The sequence below is a fragment of the Musca domestica genome, unplaced genomic scaffold (genome assembly GCF_030504385.1).
Source record: "Musca domestica strain aabys unplaced genomic scaffold, Musca_domestica.polishedcontigs.V.1.1 16, whole genome shotgun sequence".
NCBI classification, from domain to species: Eukaryota; Metazoa; Arthropoda; class Insecta; order Diptera; family Muscidae; genus Musca; species Musca domestica.
Window position 1 is genome coordinate 9,190,600 of NW_026712219.1, and position 21,240 is coordinate 9,211,839.

The following is a 21,240-nucleotide window of genomic DNA, read 5'->3' on the forward strand; positions in this document are numbered from 1 at the left end:
ACCAATATTTCCCAAAGACCTATAATCTCTCAGAAGTGACAAAAGATTAACATGTATTATTGGTTTTTGACTGAAACGCATCTATATGAGATACAGACATTTGACTATATTCTTCAACGAAATAGTCAGAAGTGCGTCTTTCCCGTATTTGTGATTTCTCCAAAAAGTCACTGGAATGGACATTTTCGTATTTTGTCTACAAAAGTTGGCAAACTCCTTCACACATTGAATATTTTTGGATGGCCATCCAAAACTGCTTGGCTTTTGCAATGTCCGGTGACCCCCATTCAAATGTCCGTGAGTACCGGGCGATAATTACGACCTGCTGACAATTTTGCAGTTTTTGGTCCATTTCAATCCCTAAATATATGGCGATCATCTCCAAAAAGAGTAGGCTTCTATTCTGACCCTCAACTTATCCCCATGCAAAATTTCGGCCCATAAATGCGATCTGTATATGATATCTTGATATCCTAACTACTTAGTTTTGTTAGCTGTAGAAATATTACCAAATGTTTAATTCAAAATGAAAATATGCCAAAAATATGACAAAATTGAAAAAATATGAGAAAATATTACAAAATCAATATTTTCATCATTAGAGAGATATTTTTATGCGATTTTTTAGACGTTTTTTCTTTGCTGCCAAGAGACCATTCTGAATTAATGAGAACTGTCGAAATCAGTTCAGCCGTTCTCGACATATATGAGATCTTTCAAGCATATCTTCTTTGATAGGCATATATATCGCACATATTTTGCTATATATCCGATTTGTTGGATTTTAACATCAATGTAAAGATCAGAAGTAAACTTGTCATGGCTTTGTGATTTTGCCGGGATTTAAAATATTCGCGGTTTAATGAAAAATTTTGAATTTTTTCAACAAAAAAATATGGTCTATTTTACCCGCTAAATATTATCCGATGACCACCCAAATTGGTAGGCTTCTTCCCCGCCCTAAATTCTAGCCCCATGCTAACTTCCGCTTTGATTGGTCTATAATTGCGACCTGTAGAGCAACTGCAAAATCAGAAATTTTTTCAGTTTTTGGTCCATTTCAACCCCTAAATATTATGCGATTATCTCCAAAAGAAATAGGGTTCTATTCTGACCCTAGCCCCACCTCCATTCTAAATTTCGTGAAGATCGGACCATAATTGCGACCTGTGGAGTGATTACAAATTAACATGGACAGACTGACAGACGGACGGACGGACATACATAGCTAGATCGACTCAGCTCGGCGAGATAGGAAGATCCATATATACTTTCCTATGTGGGAAACCAATATTTCGTGGTGTTACATAATTTTTGCACCAATCCTTATAATACCCCCAACACATAGTGTTGTAGGGTATAAAAATATACATTTTTCAAGTGTAATTTGGCTAATAATCCTGTTTTTTTTTTTTAAGAAAACCATTTCAAAGACAAAGACATTTAGGGGCTATATTTCACTTATAGTCCGCAACCGCAGATTTTTTGAAGAAAATTACTTAAAGTACTCCCGATGACATATTTAGGAAATAAAAAATATGAATATTTTATAAAAGAATTGGAGAGATGTTACAAAAAAAAAAAAAATATTCCAACGACTTTAGGACAATAATTTTTGCATTTTTAGGGCTGTTATAGTGGATTATACTTCAAGCACAAAAATTAGTATTTTACACCCTCCACCTTGGAAAGGATGGTGTACCAAATTTGTCCGTTTTTAAAACCTCTAAATATTCGTCATAGACCCCATAAAATATATATCTTCATGATCAGCGTAAAATTCTAAGTCGATTTAACAGTGTCCGTCTGTCTGTTGAAAACACGATACAGCCCACAATATTTGACGTAGAGTTTTAGACTTTGGCAAAGCAGTTTATATTGTGCCCAGGATGGTTGGTATTGAAAATGAGATACATCGGCCCACGTATTGGGATATTCGGTATATTAATGATTTAAGCCACATTTTTTCACCAATTTTTCTAAATATTGGTATTTGTAGTTCGTCATGGGTTCTACATCCAGTGGCGGAACATTGTATATACAGGTCAAAGTTTTCGTATAGCCACCATATAACGGTACCTCCCGATATTCGGTCTTTTTAATGGTTTTCGCCACATTTTTCCACGGATTTGTCTAAAAAATGGTACTTGCTGTTAGTAATGGGTCCCACCTTCGGTGACCGAACATTGCTAATATAGGTCCATGTTTTCCACAATTTTGTCTAAAAATTGGCCTGAACTATGGGTTCTAGCTCCGGTGGCGGAACATTTTATATATAGGTCTACGTTTTCTTATAGCCCCCATGTAAGGAAACCTCCTGATATTCCGTATTTAACCTACATTTTCCCACGGATTAGTCTAAAAATTGGTGTTTGTAGTTCATAATGGGTTCTATTCAGATGTTCGGTATTTTGACGTTTTAAGCCACATTTTCTAATAGATTTGTGTGAAATTTGGTATTTGTGCTTCATAATGGGTTCTACAACCGGTGCTAAAACATTGTCCATATTGATCAATGGTTTCTATACAACGGTTCGGTATTTCATATATAGACCGATATGCGATATTCTAATCATCCTAGTCACAGTTGCCCACGAAATTATGTCAAATTTGGTATTTAAGACTCGCAACAGGTTACAATCATTGTAGTATAAAGTTGTCTATACTGGCTCCCGTTTTGATATGTCCCCCATATAACGGCTCCAGCCACTATATTGTTTTTTGAAAACTCTAACTGCATTCTAACGATCTTACTGAAGTTTGTAGTTTAAAATGAAATACGTTTGAATCCAAATACTTTTGTATGGTCTTTTTTTTTTTCTCTTTTTTAAAACCTTTAGTTAAAAACAAAGTAAGAAAGCAGTATGTTCTGCCGGGCCTTACTTTGAATATCCTCCACCAAATCCGTCCGTTTGTCCGTCTGACTGTTGTGCACGATAATTCTCGAAGGTAGCAAACGATTTGGTCCACACTTGGTGCATCGTAATAATATTATCAAACTTAAATTGAGTTCGGAGATGGGCAATATCGGTCCACTACTTCTGGTACCTCCCCCACAAAAGTTGAACATTTTCAAGGAAAATAATTTTCTTTATAGAAGAGGAAAGGATAATCCAATTTCATAATCATAATCAATCAATTTGCATAATCCTTATATTCTTATCAGTGCTAAGTCAGTTGGGAAAAGGGAGAATATCGGCCCACTACATCATGTACCTTCCCCACAACCAAATGTTTATAAAATGGGAAAGAAACATCCAATTCTCTTCAAATTTCACACATCTCGAACTTTTTACTGACGCATGATCTGGCATGAAGATGATAGCCAATGGTCCATACCTTCTGTTTCCTCCTCCATCAAGAGTCATAATTTTCAATACTTATATCTCTCATAACTTGAGATACAAAGGAGTTTCTTTCAAATATTTCTCTTCACCAGTGATCTGATGTGAATACGTAATACTTCTTGTATCCCCCACAAAAGGTTAACATTTTGATTAACAATTATTCTCATAATGTTTTAAATGTTTGGTTTACTTTATATTTTTTTTTCAACATATGATGAAGTGGATCAAATCGGTCAACTATATCTGGTATCTTACGCACATATTTTCTAAAAATTATCACTTATCTCATATAAAGTAAAGAAAATGGACAAAAGGGTCAACAAGGGTCAACAGTTTGAGTTTTCATAAGGCTTCAGGTCAAGTTAAAACTTTCATTTAATGTCTTCAATATAAACATGATTAAAAGTCAGATTTTGAATATAAAAGTAAATGCTGTGAGTATTATGGCTTTCCCCGAATACATTTATAAACAAGTAAAAAGCAGTAAGTTCGGCCGGGCCGAACTTTGAATACCCTCCACCATTTGGAACGAATTAGAAAATTTTCAGAAAAAAATATAATCCATTAAAAATTCTTTTAAAATCTTTAAAATATCTAATATAGGAAGGTGCCGATATGGGGGGAAATACGATATTGTGGACCTATAAAGACAAATCTATGTCTGCGTGTAAAGTACTCACAAGGAACTCCTTGTGTGGATTTTCAGACAATTCCGTCGAAAAATGTGGGTAAATTCATCAAAATACCGAATATCGGGGGGTACAGTTATATGGGGGATATACGATATCGTGGACCTATGTAGACAATTCTTTTTGAGGGGGTAAAATGTCCACAAGGGACTCCTTTTGTGGAATTTCAGACAATTCCATTGAAAAATGTGGCTAACATCATCAAAATACCGAATATCGGGGGTACCGTTATATGGGGGCTATACGATATTGTGGACCTATATAGATAATTCTTTTTGAGGGGGTAAAATGCCCACAAGGGACTCCTTTTGTGGAATTTCAGACAATTCCATTGAAAAATGTGGATAAAATCATCAAAATACCAAATATCGGGGGTACCGTTATATGGGGGCTATACGATATCGTGGACGGATATAGCCCATCTTCGAACTTGACCTGCCTGCAGACAAAAGAGAGATCTGTGCAAAATGTTAGCTTTCTATCTTAATTCGTTTAGACTGTAGCGTGATTACAACAGACGGACAGACGGAAGGACAGGGCTAAATCGTCTTAGAATTTTACGCTTATCAAGAATATATATACTTTGTTGGGTCTAAAATGATTATTTCGATGAGTTACAAACGGAATGACGAACTTAATATACCCTCCATACTTTTTTTGACGGAGGGTATAAAAATTCAAGAATTTAGTTTCAATGTTTTATTTGGTAATCCAAAGTAATAGTTACGTAAACATATTCAATTTCTAGACACCAACAATGGTCATACCGTCAATCTTTTCATTGGGGATCATTGGCCAATAATAGAACACAAATTGACACCAAACAAAACATGCAATGCATCCAAAGTAATTTGGCTGCGTCTCCTCCAATATTGACTACTTTCAGTTGTTTTTTTGGTTCTCCAACATGCGACAGTATTATGGTTGTGGCCAAAGTAACTCGATATCTATCCAACAATCTTCATCATCATCAAATGAATTCCCCCCGAAAACATATCTGGCAGTTGGCTCTACACACATTGAGAAAAAAAAAAAAAAAACAATTCCAACAAAACATCCACAGTTTAGATAAACTGACGCCAATGAAAATGTTTAGCAGCATTTACACAAGAAAAAACCTTCCAACTAAAATAGACAAAGTCATGGGAAAAGGACAAACACACAATCGTTTCCGTAATGGACAATGACAATATGAAAAAAAAAAACAAAAAAAAGCTTCCGACATATGTTGACACGATATCCTCAAAGAAACTTGCCATGTACCAACAGAAAAAAATCCCCAAAAAAAAGGATAGAACAAATCATAATAACGCGAGAGTCCTTTATGAAAAATAACATCGACATCGACAACAACAACAATGAAATGAAATACCAAATCAAACAAAATACAACATCCGTTTGGCAACCACTTTTGGTGACCAACAATAACAGAAACAAGGACCGCCAACCATAACCATTAGCTGCTGTATTTGAGAAAAAACAAAAAATAACGGAAGCAATATTTATGCCATAGCTGTTTGGTTCAATTTGCAGGATTGCTTGTCGCGGGGGAATCGGCTGCTGGAGAAGAAGACGAAATATTGGGATTAGAATCGTTTTTTCTTCTCTCTGGCACAGATGAAGAGATCAAAACTGCAATCACTTTAGATTTTAATGAAATATTGACAACTGAAGTGAATGCTCTCCAATATTGGCCAATCAAATGCACTTCATTGGAATGACTGACTGACTGAATGCTGTTGTGTCAGAAAATATTAGAAATTCATAAAAGACAACAACAAGAATGTGAAAATTGGAAATTCCACAAAATAACTTAATTCGATTGGAATATATGTGAAAAAAACCGATGTGAAGATGAGCCATTTCACATTTTAAACCAGCAAGGAAATATCACCCCTATGCGTATTTATATGAAGTATATTGGGAATTTATGTGAAGTAGATCATACCAACTATGAACCAAATAACATTACCGGACCGAGTTTCACCAAATGGAAAAATTGGGTTGAATACGAAAAATCTATACAACTTAAGCTTATATTACATTTACGGTATATGGAAGCTATATAAAAATCTGAACCGATTTCATTAAAATTTTGCATAGGTATTTTCGAGCTGTCCGGGAGCTGTATCTGATATGTATATGGGAGCTATGGTAATATATGAGCTGATTGTTTCCAAAATTCGAAGCACTTGCTATTGGGCTAAATTCCGTCGGATGTGCCAAAATTCAGTCCATTTGTGCTGATATAAACCATTTGGTGCAAATAAATCATATATGGGATAAATATATACAGGGTGAGATGAAAAAAACTGCAACCAATTTCAGACTGCTGTCGTTTCTAAGCCACTTGTCCGACACCTGTTAGAATTATTCCAGTGACAGCGCATTATATTGTTAACAAGCGTACAAAAGCATTTTGGTGAGAATTTTCCGGAAAAAAGTTATTCGTGATGGAATTCAAGCGTGATAGTTAGATTTCATTATATTTGGGTGGAACGCAAGTGGCTATCGTAAGAGCACTTCTGCATTTAAATGTGAATAAATCTTTTGTCTCGTACCATCGCTCGTTACCGTGATACTGGTAGCGTAGCCCGATCTCAAGGAAGTAGACGGAAGAAAACAGCAACATCAGCAGAAATGGTTCGTAAAGTAAAGAAGCGATTTGATCGAAACCCGAGTCCTAATGGCCGAAAAATGGATCGTGAGTTGAACATATCCCAATATTCCATTCGGCAAATATTGAAAAATGAGATCGGGGTAAGGCCATTGAAATTCCAAAAATTCCAAGAACTTACACCGCAACAGAAATAAAATAGACTCTAACGAGCTAAAGAGTTGCTTCGCATGGCGAAAGTGGTGAACTGTAGAATTCTCCGATTGGCAAAGAGGTCAGCTGAAAAATGTGCACCTTCGGTTGACCACCACAACTCAAGTCAAGCCATGGTGGTGGTATGGGCCGCCAAAATAGTCGATGGTCGCTCTCTGCTCGTATTAATCGACCGTGGCATCAGAATAAACGCCGAATATTATCGCGAAAATATTTTGGAGGGTGTATTAAAACCTTGGGAGCGCAAACATTTTGGCCGTAGACCATGGACATTCCAACAGGTCTCAGCACCATCGCACTCAGCATGCGCCACCTAAGAATGGTTACAAAATGAGGTTCCTCGCTTCATTTCCAGCTCACAATGGCCACCAAAATCCCGGATACCAATCCATTGGACTATTGTGTCTGGAGTATTTTGGAAAGCACGGTCGGCACTAGAAAATACCAAAGTATCGATCATCTCAAGCAAGCGCTTCGCCGGGAAAGGGCCAAAATACCGCAGAGCAACATTCGGGCAGCTTGTGACTGTTTCATTGGCCGTTTGAAGGCCATAATTCGTGCCAAAAGTGACCAATTGGAACAAATCTAAACTTATTCTAAAATTGGATCCTGTTTCCCAATTTTTTTGCTTTCATTTAATAAAATTAAAAAAAAAAAATTAAGAAGTATGGCGTTTGACTTTGTTGCAGTTTTTTTTATCTCACCATGTGTATGGAAGATCTGTATAAATTTGAACCAATTTTCGCCAATATTTATAGGGGTTTTTCTTGGGCCAAACATATATTGTAGGATCATAAATTCGACGTGCATTTTCTTCACAAAAATACATGGACAGACTGAGGGAAGGACTGACATTCATAAATCGACTCGGAAAGTGATTCTATGAAGATCCTTAAAAGCAAGTATGGGTCTATCTCGCTTCCTTCTCCATGTTACAAACAAGTGCACAAAGACATAATACCCCAACCACTATATGGTGTTGGGTATAAAAAGATTCCATTCGTTGCACATCGAATTAAAAAATGGAACAATAGTTGGAGACTTAAAAATAATCTGAAAGTCCTTAAAAATCGGGGAGTTATAACTCTGATAACCCTTAAAAATTGTTTTAGAAATATGCGATTTCAACTCTAATGGGCCATTAAAACTATTCCCGATTTTAGGGTCTATTACAAAAAAATTATACAACTCTTGTACATTGTTTAAAAAATCTGAAAGTCTTTAAGTTTTAGGTCTCATTGCCCTTCAAAAGTGATATAATAAATATATTATTTAATTTTTTTCCATGAATATTAAATGACAAAAGCCCTCAATTTTGTTTGTGAATCTTTATCCCCTTTTAAATTATATTACAGCAACCACCTTCAACATTTTGCTTCAATCCAAAAGAAAAAAAACTTGACATTTGATAGGGTTATTGGCCCGACGACCAATTGAAGTGTCATTCACATGACAAAGACAGAAAAACTACAGGAGTCACATCAAAATCTGTAATATTTTGGCTCAATTTCTTTTGCGTTTTTGTTTTCAATTTTTTTGTTTCTTAGTCTACCGCAATAGATGATATACATATGGCAAAATATTGCGTTATATGTTCGATTGCCAAAACACATAACGTTTACGGACATTCACATTTCAACCCATTTGTTTTGCTGGCAAAATTGTTGGCAGCAAATATATTGGTTATGTTTTTTTTTTTTTTTTTCTTAAAATAGATTCAATGAAATTGCTTTTGGCAGTTGGCATTGATCAGAGCCAAGATTGTGGGAATTCCGGAAGAGTGATATTTTTTTTTTATTTTGCATAAAATTTTGTTGAGGCACGCTCTTTATTAATTGTTATTTAAGATGAAATCATTGATTTCAAGTTTAAGAAGATATTTAAAGTTCTTTCAAATAGAATTATGACTCTAAGAACCATTAATGCAAAACATAAAAAAATTATAAAACTTTGTCGTCCTATTTTCCTACGCCTTTCTTGATATGTTGCCTTACGGGGCGAGATGATATGTTCTCTTACAGGGTGAGATGAAAAATCTGCAACCAACTTCAGACTGCTGTCATTTCTAAACCACTCGTCCGACAGTTGTTAAAATTATTCCAGTGACAGCTCATTATATTTTTTACAATCGTACAAAAGCATTTTGGTGAGAATTTTCCAGAAAAAAAAAGTTATTCGTGATGGAATTCAAGCGTGACGGTGTGATTTCTTTATATTTGGCCGGAAACCCTCAAGTGGCTATCGTTAGAGCTCTCCAGTATTTAAATGTGAATAAATCTTTTGTGTATCGTACCATCGCTCGTTACCGTGACACTGGAAGTGTAGCCCGACGTCAAGGAAGTGGACGGATGAAAACAGCAACATCAGCAGAAATGGTTCGAAAAGTGAAGAAGCGGCTTGATCGAAATCCGCGTCGCCGTGGCCGAAAAATGGCTTGTGAGCTGAACATATCGTAATATTCCATTCGGCACATATTGAAAAATGAGCTCGGGCAAAGCCATTGAAATTCCAAAAAATGCAAGAACTTACACTGCAACTGAAAGAAAATGGAGTCAAAAGAGTTTAAGATTTACTTCGCTTGGTCGAAAGTGGTGAACTGCCGAATTTGGTATTCTCCGATGAGAAAACATTCGTTGTCCAGCAGTTTGTTAACAAACAAAATGTTATTGTTTACTTGCCACAGAGGTCAGCTAAAAATGCCCACCTTCGGTTGGCCACCAGAATTCAAGCGCCGGCCATGGTGATGGTGTGGGCCGCCATAACAGCCGATGGTCGCTCTCCGCTCATATTAATCGACCGTGGCATCAGAATAATTACCAAATATTATCCCGAAATTATTCTGGAGGGTGAATTAAAGCCTTGGGAACGCAAACATTTTGGCGGCATACCTTGGACATTCCAACAGGACTTAGCACTATTGCACTCAGCACGCCCCACCCAAGAATGGTTACAAAATGAGGCTCCTCGCTTCATTTCCAGCGCACAATGGTCACCAAAATCTCCGGATACCAATCCGTTGGACTATTGTGTCTGGAGTATTTTTGAAAGCAAAGTTGGCACTAAAAATACCAAACTGTCGCAGAGGACAAAATAGCGCAGAGCAACATTCGGGCTGCGTGTGTCGGTTTTATTGGCCGTTTGGAGGCCACAACTCGTGCCAAAGGTGACCAATTCGAACAAATCTTAACTCATTCTAAAATGTTATGCTATTTTTGATATTTTTTGCTTTTATTCAATAAAATTATAAAAAAAAATATGTAAAAATTATGGCGTTTGATGCCGAAAATTCAAAATTCAGCCCAATGGAATGTTTCCGATTTTCTTTAGCATATCTTTAGATATCGATTATTTTCTACACCTATGTTTCTTTTACTGTAAATAACCACATTTTCACTTTATGTAACAATCAAAGAACAATCCTACACGCACACACATACACAATCTCTCTCAAAACCATGCATGCATTCATGCTAGCAAAATTTATTTACTTTTCATTTATCCTTTCAATTTTCAAATAACTATCATTGCCATTGAATAAAATTTTTCGCAAAGGTAAAAAGGAATTGTTATACAATCAAAGATTACTGTTTATAGCCAATTGCAATAATATAAGAGTATTTACATGAGAATAACTCTTAAACAATTCTATTCAATATAGAAATATAAAGGACATTCTTTGTTTGCCCACCCACACAAAAAAGAAGCTCGCCACAAATAAAGGTATTTACAGACATACAAAAATTGGATTTAGAAATGAACAAAACGAAAAGAAAAGAAAAAATAAATAAATCGACATTCAAAAGAAAACATTAGGAAAATTGTTTTGTGGCAAGACAAACGCCCAACACCACCACCCCACCAACCCACCAACCTACTTTCCTACTTTCCTTTACCAAGAACACCCAAAACCCACAAAAAGGCACACAAAGTAAAAAACCATTCATCCACCTGTTGAATAATTTTCTATAATTCAATAACACTGGAGAAGAAATACAATAAAATTCAACACAGCAACAAAATAAAAAGCAGCAACAGAAAGCAAACAGTAGGAGAACGACAAACATTCACACATACCGACAAATATATGGACAATGGACAAAGTAATGGTAAATCGTAGAGGAGAGAGAGTTTTTTTTTATTTTTGGTAAAGTGAAATGGAAATAATATTACGAATATTGTAACAAACAAAAACTAAAATATTGAATATGTAAATATTTGCCATATGATTCAATATCAGATTTACATAATACAGGGTGTGGCAAAATGACAATAATTTCTGCGGGCCGAACTTTTGGTACATTTCATCATTAGGAAATAAATATATTCGAAAACATAACCAAAATTCAGAGCAATTTTGCAAATTTTTGTTTTGTGCAATTGCAAAATTTTGCAAAAGCCCCCAAAATTCTAAATTTTGCGTGGTGCGGTACTATAAAGACTATGTTACAACATGGAACTGTGTCGAACAATAAAAAAGTTTAAATAGAAAATTATAAATAAATGTGGGAAAAATAAAAAAAGTCGGGCTGTACTGTTATATAGTATCTGGCGATACTGTCAAAAAAGCAATACGAAAACGTAAACTGATCTCAGAATTGACCAACTGAATGAGAACTCCATATATCAAATGATATCTAAATCTGCTTGAAAACTGGGCGAATTCATAAGACGGTCGTAAAAGTTACAGTAACTTGTAACTACGTTGTAAAATCCAAAACCTAAAAATCCTGGTTCTTCTTAAATGTTTATTAGATTTTCAGAATGTCAAATTGCAGGCACTTGGGCTGGGGAAAATTAGTCAAAGCTTTTAGGACATCTTAAATCAGCAGACGGCTACTAAAAATATTCAGTAAGGGTATTCTCATTCCAAAAAAAAATATATATAAGTAAAAAAGTAAGTTCGGTGTGGTCGAACCTTTAATACCTTTCACCATTTGGGAGGAATTTGCAGAATGTTAAATAATGCCTATGTTTATTTCTCTTTCGAGACGACCTTAAAAGTTCCTTTGAAAAATGCGCTAAAGTTTTAAAAATTTCGAATATCAGGTGGTACGGGGCTATACAAAACGTGGACCTCCACAGCCAATTATCTGCCATAGAGGGCGGTGCCTACTACGAACTCTATATTCAATGTTTCTTACATGAGAGTACACAGACTGCTAATTTGCAGAAAATTCTGTTCAAAAATATGACCAAAAACACCTTAAATCTGGTAGTGCAGTTATATGACTACTATCTAAAAATGTGGACCTACATGTCCCATTTTTAATGCCAAAATTTCTACGGACTTATAATGCGTATTAGAGAAATTTTATCAAACTACTTAATGTCTTTCGAAAGCTAGAGTGATTTTGCATAGATGGAGAGACTTGGCTAACTCGAAATAGAATCTTATGCTGGTCAAGAATATATAATATATATAAAATAAAATTCTAATTTTGAAGAGTTAAAACGGAATGACGAACATAATATATACTCCATACTATGGTGGAGGGTATAAAAATAAGGATATACAGCTATGGGAAGGGATCTGGGAGAGTTTATGTCTTCACATAGATTCAATTTTAAAATGACAATTTCCAAATGTATGTATGGTTAAAACCGACAGGCGCCAGAAATGCACCGATATAACCGATTTAAAGTACCAACAACAAGATATTAAATTTTAAGCCTTTACACAAAATAAGATTGATTGGCGACCTAGCAAGTTATCCATCTCAAGAAAATACATAATCTAAGGGGTCTATAAAGAATATTTCCTATATGTACATATGAAAATAAATTGCATTGTGTTAGTCATTGATGTTATCTGGTATAGGTGAACCTATTTTGGTTCTGCAAACTCCATATGAAAGGCGACATCAATGCCAAGGTTTATATGTCAACGGTCTCACTTAGATCGAGCTTTTAGGTCTTTTAACTATAAGTGTACTGAAAGTACCAAAAGGTGCTGAAATTGATTACGTTGTATTGAGCAATCGAATAGAGCTAGAATTCTGAAATTCGGAATAAGATTCACCAATAGTATATAGGGTTTCTTTGCGAAACTAAATTAGCACATACCAATATTTCTAGATCTAATTTGGATTTTAGATTTTTCTCAAAATTTTGAGAAATTGTGTATATCACTCCATACTTTTTAAACCGAAATATTGTCATTGAAAAAATATTCTAATAATCGTGTAAGTAATGGGAATTTCTCAAACACAGATTTAAAACTTTTTTAATAATTCCCCAAAAATCGAGGAATATATCACGAATATCTAAAGCATTTCCATCAAAAATACTCTTCGGGAAACCACTAATAGTTCTCTCTTATACTTTCCTGCAAATTGTATTACTATTGTGAAAATCTCAAAATTTCGGTACACCCTGTATATTCTACAAATATGTGTATGTTTGTTCACCCCACTGTACATATTTAAATGTACTGTATGAATGCGTTGTGCTCTGATTGTAAATAAAATATGTTTGCCTATATTCACATTTCCTGTAAATAAATGTATGTATGGAGGCGAATGTTTGCTTCCTAGTGTGTGTATGTGTGTGTGTACTATTATTATTTTTGTATAAATTGCTATTTGGCAATTTAATCTGTTTCAATTTACACACAGAGAATAGCTTCAAGCCAAAGGAAATAAGAAAAGTTTGCCTTAGGTTACAATAATAATGCAATGACAACATTCAACAACAGGAAAAATATGAAATACACACACACACTTACACAAATCAGAAATGTTACTCACAACAACAAAAATATACACGTGCAAAAAAAGAAGCGATAGGTGAGTTGGTGTGTTTGTGTTTGATGTCCGGGAAAATGGATGCCATTGGTTTATATCCGTCAATGTATTAATACGTTTACATCGGTAGGATATCCTTTAAATTCCCCAGAGTATTTAAACCGATACTTTGGGGTGATGAAATTTAAGAGGATATCCTGTTAGGTTAAATTCAATTGAATTCAAATTTAAATAAGTGTTTAATTAATAACAAGGATATTTTCAATCAATTGGAAGCTATATTACACGTCAAACCCAATGGGGAAGAAGCAGGGGATCAAGAGGACTTTAGGGTAGAATTGAAAATTTAAGGAAACCTGGTTAAATATTTGAAAACATCTACGAGTTATATATTGTGTTGTGATACTAAATTTTGATCTCAAACAAAATATTTACTTACAAGGTCCCATAGGGAAATCCTGAAAAAATGTCTTTCCAAATTCGTGTACCCTCTTTCCCAAATATCTCAAATAACTAACTACACATGTCCCTTTAACGAGAAAATCGTTTCAGCTACGATGTGTGTTGGCAACATTGGCTGTTGATGTTTATGTTATTTAACAAACATATCATTCAGTCAAACAACAAACCAACCAACCAGCCTGTCAGTCACTCACTCCTTCGCTCACTCATTCAGTTAGACAGTCAACTCTATTAAATAGCATATTTGTTGGTTTGTTGTATTCCAAAGTAATTTGATTACAATTTACGAAATTGGCTTTATTTGCATTCAATTTCCATCCATTGGATACAAATATTTGGTCATTTCCCCTTGCCGCTCAAAACGAGCTCAAACCCATATCCCACACAGCATGGACCAAACAACATGGAAATGCTGGAAAGGGAAAACATTTCATTTCAACATTGCCATTTGTAAAGGCAAGCAAATTTCAATTCAACTTTTCAACAAAAATTTCTACAGCAGCAGCAGCAACTGCTAATGCTCTCACCGCTCCTGCCTGTCCTTCGTTCCTTTCACTGCTGCATTTTGCCTGGTTTTAGTTATTTTCAATATTTACATGTTTCGTGACAACTTACCCTCCTGCCGGCTTCATTATTGTGCAAATTCATTAAACTTCTTGCTTTGGCTGCAATCGAATTTTTCCATTTGCCAGAAGAACCGCCACCACCACCACCGCCACCATTACTGCCACCTGATGTGCCAATTGGACCGTTGCTGTTGCTATTGGCATATGGACCACCTTCGCCAACATCGACCAGCATACCGTTGACAGCACGTTGATTTTTACGTTTCCTTTTGCGTTTACCACCACCACCGTTGTTGTTGTTATTATTATTGTTGTTGCTGTTACCGTTCGCACTGAAACTTGAACTGCCACCACCATTTGTGGCAACATCCATATTAAAAACTTTCGAATTTAAAATTTCCCGATTGATTTTTTCCTGAAATGAAAAATAAATGGAGAAAGAAGAAAAACAACAACAAATGAGTATTATATTACGCACAAAAACGAGCATGCAGTTGTTTTTTTTTTTTTGTTGCTGAAATATTTATTTAATAGTAAAAAGAGACAAGGGAAATAAATCTGTTCCATGTGCCACAGGTATTTAAGTTGTGGGGGAGAGTTTTAAAGACTAGAGAATTTTAAAGGTAAATTGAATATTTTTATTACGAAACTTTGGAATATAATTTGGGGTTTAAAGGAAATCTAAATTAAAAATAATTTAAATTTAGTAATCTGTTAATAACAAGCTAAACCAGCATTGGTTTAGCAGTTACAGGGTGAGATAAAAAAACTGCAACAATGTCAAACGCCATAATTTTTACATTTTCTTTAATTATACGCTCAGCCATATGGCTACAGAGGGTTTATATCATTTGATACGGTCAAAACGTGCCTAGTCGAAATAACGGTTTTAGACCCTCTTTGGACCAAATCCGGTTCAGAACATTTGGAGTCGATCTAGCGATGTTCGTCCGTCTGTCCGTCTGGTTGGTACGCACGAGTATCCGATTTGGTACAAACTTGGTACATCGTGATATTTTTGTCAAACTTAGATCGAGTTCGGAGATGGACAATATCGGTTTACTCCTTCTGGTACATCTCCCACAAAAAATCGAAATTTTCAAAAAATATATTTTTTGCACAAAAAGAGAAAGGATAGTCCAATTTTGATCTAACTTTGCACATCCTAATATTTGGGTCATATTTTTGTCAAACTTAGATCAAGTTCGGAGATGGACAATATCGGACCACTCCTTCTTGTACCTCCCCCACAAAGGCTCAAAATTTTAAATAATTACAACTCTTCTAAAATGTGACGTAAGAGTCCGATTGTCTTCAAATGTCACACATCCCAATATTTATATTAACCCATGGTCTGGTGTTTAGATGGAATATATCGCTCCACTCCTTCTAGTACCTCCCCCACAAATGGTCGAACTTTTCAAAAATATATTTTTTTTGCACAGAAAGAGAAACGATAATCCGATTTCGCTCCAACTTTGCAAATCCCAATATTTGCGTCAGAGCTAGGTCAGGAGTGGACAATATATCGGTCCACTCCATCAAGTACCTCCCCCACAAAAGGTCGAAATTTTGAATATCCATTAAGCTCATAAAACACGAAATTAACATCGGATTCTATTTAGACTTGACACATCTGAATATTTCTATCAACACAGGATCTGAAAAAAAACGGTAGAGATCGGACCATTCCTTCTGGTACCTCCACCACAAAGGGTCAAAGTTTTGAATAACCAAAAAGTTTATAAAATCCTAAGTAAACATCAGGTTCTCTTTATATTTCACATATCCCATTATTTCCACTAACAAAAGATCCGCTGTGAAGATGGGATATATCGGTTCGCTCCTTCTGGTACCTCCACCACCAAGTCTCAAAAGTTTGAATATCCATGAAGCTCATAAAAAGTGAAAATTGACATCCGATTCCATTAAAGACTTGGTAAATCCCAATATTTCCATCAACACAACACAGTCCAAACCTAGCACTTCGCATTATTTATATCGTATTCCCATTTTTTCGGAACCTACTGCATAAGGGGTTAAACATTTGAATAATCATAGCAGAAGTGAAAATATTTTTTAATAATCGAACATTCGCTGAGGGTATAAATCTTTCGGCACAACCGACCGACATTTTTTACTTGTTTTATTGAAGCAAAAAGCAAAAAATGTCGAAAGTTGCATCAAATTTTAGAATAAGTTTAGATTTCTTCGAATTGGTCACCTTTGGCACGAATTATGGACTTCAAACGACCAATGAAACTGTCACACGCTGCCCGAATGTTGCTCTGTGGTATTTTGGTCCATTCCCGGCAAAGCGCTTTCTTGAGGTGATCGGCACTTTGGTATTTCTTAGTGCCAATCTTGTTTTTCAAAATACTCCAGACACAATAGTCCAACGGATTGGTATCCGGAGATTTTGGTGGCCATTGTGCGCTGGAAATGAAGCGAGGAACCTCATTTTGCAACCATTCCAGGGTTGCGCGTGCTGAGTGCGATGGTGCTGAGTCGGAGTTGGAATGTCCAAGGTCTGCGGCCATAATGTTTTCGTGCCCTCCAGAATATTTTCACGATAATACTTGGCATTTATTCTGATGCCACGGTCGATTAATACCAGCGGAGAGCAACCATCGGCTGTTATGGCGGCCCACACCATCACCATGGCCGGCGCTTGAGTTCTGGTGGCCAACCGAAGATGCACATTTTCACCTGACCTCTTTGGCAAGTAAACATGATCACTTTGTTTGTTTGCAAACTACTGGACAACGAATGTTTTCTCATCGAAGAAACCCAAATTCGACAGTTCACCACTTTCGGCCAAGCGAAGCAACTCTTTAGCTCTTTTGAGTCTATTTTCTTTCTGTTGCGGTGTAAGTTCTTGCACTTTTTGTAATTTCAATGGCTTTACCTTGAGCTCATTTTTCGATATTCTCGAACCATTTTTCGTCCACCACGACGCGGATTTCGATCAAGTCGCTTCTTTACCTTTCGAACCATTTCTGCTGATGTTGCTGCTTTCTTCCCTCCACTTCCTTGACGTCGGGCTACGCTACCACGGTTACGAGCGATGGTACGAGCCAAAAATATTTTTTCACATTAAAATGCTGGAGTGCTCTAACGATAGCCAATTGTGGTTTTTCAGCCATATGTAAAGAAATCACACTATCACGCTTGAATTCCATCACGAATATTTTTTTTTCTGGAAAATTCTCACCAAAATGCTTTTGTCCGCTTGTAAACAATATAATGAGCTGTCACAGGATTAATTTTTACAGCTGTCGGACAAGTGGCTTAAAAATGACAGCAGTCTTAAATTGGTTGCAGTTTTTTCATTTCACCCTGTATATCTGCGAACCCCTTCACCCACAAAGGGTCGCTATTTTCAATACTTTTATCTGTCATAACTTGTGAAACATGTCAGTAATTCTTTCAACATGCTATATCCAAATATTTCTTTCAACCAGAAACCTGAGATGAATATGGAATTTATGGAATATGGAATTGGATATAAATGTTCGAGTTTCTTGTATACATCGGTCGGCAAAACCGACTGACTCTTTTTAGTTTGTTTATTAAATGTTTTGAAATTTTGTGAATGTAATTAGTATTTAACAAAACCCTATTGACTAAATTCTAAATTTTCTAAATTCTCATTTTTATAGGTCTACCAAAATAATGTAAAATGCCTAGATTTATAGAATTTTAGAATTAAAAAAATGTTTTCAATATATCAACCGTACCATTAATGTTACCAGATGCTTTGCCAAGAAATATTTGATAAATTTCAAAATTATGTTGTAATTTTGATATCTGATATATTGTATCTCGTTGTGCTGAAAATATTTTTTTTAAACAGAATGTATTTTTTAACAATTACTTGTTCGAAATTTATTCTGCAATCCATCAATTTGGTTTAAGAGTCAGCAATTTTTTTCCGCAAATTAATTGAAAATCTATCCCTGTGTTTCACAACACAATAAATTGTTGTTCGGAGGTATTGTTTTCATGTTCATATCACACGGCGACCCTACAGCTAGGTTTTTTTTTTAATTTTTTTTTCAACCTCTTTTTAATGGTTGGTTGAACAATTTCAACTTTTTTATGACTCGTCAATGTTGCCAGGGTAACTTTTTTCCCACCACGGCGGCCCAATCACAAAAAGTTAACAAAGTTTTGTCATATTTTCAGCGGGTGGGGAAACAAATTTAAACGATTTTTAATTTTGAGCTTTGAATAAAGTTTTGTCCAAAATTTTGTTTTCAAAAAAGACGAAATATAAAAACAATAAATGTTCGCTGTGTATTCCTCCCCCTTTGTGTAACCGAGTGTCTGTCTGTCACCTGGACCGATTTCGTTGTTTCTAGTTCACGTTTTCGACACGTTCGTACCTGTGAATGTTTTGTCAAGGCTCTTACACATTGTAATTGTAAAAAAATCGTTTCCCATCCTCTTTCTCCCTCCGTGAAAAAAATTCAATTGTCCATTAGCGGTGTAGAGTTCTGCTTTCCTGCTGTTTTTGCTGTCCCACGACCTGAGACAAAGAATGAAAATCTCATCATCATTTCATAACTTTTCTATAGTTCTGCTTGTGGCCATCTAAAGTGTTTTTTCGTTTTTTTTTTTCATTTGTTCACGTTAACGTGAAAAAAGTTTGACGTTAACCTTTGAAGGCTAACAGCCGTGTGCAATGCTCAAGGTTGTGTTACACAAAAAAAAAATATGTTATAAACTTTGTTAATCTCTTTCATAAGTGTTAAAAACTTTGTTAATTTGTGTGTTGGCAAAAACCATTCACCCAACAAATGAATTTTATATCAAATCGAATGTTATACGTTTTTCAACATCAAAAGGAAAATTTTAATCTAAATTTTGTTAACTGTCCAGCTTGTTTTCAAAAGTTTCCATTCAAAATTAATGAAATAAACTAAATTTCGAAGGAAATTATTAAATTTGGGCTGAGGTTTAGTTTTAATAGTTTAAATGAACTTAAAATGAGTTGGAAAATTATTTCTAATTTAATATTTTCTTTTTTGGGAAAATTGAGATGAAAGTAATGTGGGTTTTAAGTCTACGTCGCAATGTGCTTCAGAATAAGATTTCGAAAATATTGACAATAAAATTAGAGTTGTCAAAAAAAAAAAAAAAAAAAAAAGGTCAACATAATTGATGAGGTCGGCGATGCGTTCTTCTTAAGAAAAGTGTTTTTATACTCTCCACCTCCACAATATAGGGTGAAATTAAAAAAAAACTGCAACAAACTTCAGACTGCTGTCATTTCCAACCCACTCGTCCGACAGCTGTTAAAATTTTTCCAGTGACTGCTCATTATATTGTTTACTAGCGTATAAAAGCATTTTGTTGAGAATTTTCCAGAAAGAAACTATTCGCGATGGAATTCAAGGGTGATAGTGTGATTTCTTTATATTTGGCTGGAAAACCACAAGTGGCTATCGTTAAAGCGCTTCAGCATTTAAATTTGAATAAATCTTTTGTGTCTCGTACCATCGCTCGTAACCGTAATACTGGTAGCGTAGCCTGAAGTCAAGGAAGTGGACGGAAGAAAACAGCACCATCAGCAGAAATGGTTCGAAGCACGCGTTGCAGTGGCCGAAAAATGGTTCGTGAGCTGAACAAATCGCAATATTCCATTTGGCAAATATTGAAAAACGAGCTTGGGGTAAAGCCATTGATATTCCAAAAAGTGCAAGAACTTACACAGCAACGGAAAGAAAATATACTTCAAAGAGCTAAAGAGTTGCGTCGCTTGACCGAAAGTGGTGAACTGCCGAATTTGGTTTTCTCCGATGAGAAAACATTCGTTGTCCAGCAGTTTGTAAACAAACAAAATGATCGTGTTTACTTGCCAAAGAGGTCAAGTGAAAATGTGCACCTTCGGTTGGCCACCATTATGGTTCTGGCCGCAATAACAAGCGATGGTCGCTCTCCGCTCGTATTAATCGACCGTGACATCAGAATAAATGCCGATTATTACCGTGAAAATATTCTGGAGGTTGTATTAAAGCCCTGGGTACGCAAACATTTTGACCGCAGACCTTGGACATTCCAACAGGACTCAGCACCATCACACTCAGCACACAAATGAAAGATTCCTCGCTTCATTTCCAGCGCACAATGGCCACCAAAATCTCCGGATACCAATCCGTTGGACTATTGTGTTATTGTGGAAAGCAAGGTTGGCACTGAAAAATACAAAAGTGTCGATCACCTCAAGCAAGCGCTTCGCCGGGAATGGGCCAAAATATCGCAGAGCAACATTCGGGCAGCGTGTGACGGTTTCATTGGCCGTTTGAAGGCCATAATTCGTGCCAAAGGTGACCAATTCGAACAAATCTAAACTTATTCTAAAATTTGATGCTATTTCCGATATTTCTTGCTTTTATTCAATAATATTTAAAAAAAAATGAAAAACCTATGGCGTTCGACTTTGTTGCTTTTTTATTTCACCCTGTATATCATCTCCACAACAGATTTTGTTTTACCAAAAATGTTTGTATGTATGAAATTTGAAGAGAGTTGGATGCTTATTTCCTTTTATTTAAGCGTTTTGTTTTTCAAATCTTGAACCCTATGTGGGGGAGGTAC

General features: G+C 35.7%; 1 protein-coding gene across 2 annotated transcripts in view; it reads right to left on the minus strand.

Annotated features, from left to right (window-relative positions):
- Positions 1-21,240, minus strand: part of LOC101892275 (protein Wnt-5) — a 398,457-nt gene that overhangs the window by 18,815 nt on the left and 358,402 nt on the right. For both annotated transcript variants that reach the window (XM_020036814.2, XM_020036815.2), the window contains one exon: positions 14,687-15,052. In XM_020036814.2, the coding sequence (XP_019892373.1) occupies positions 14,687-15,052 (366 nt within the window). The remainder of the gene's footprint in view (positions 1-14,686; positions 15,053-21,240) is intronic.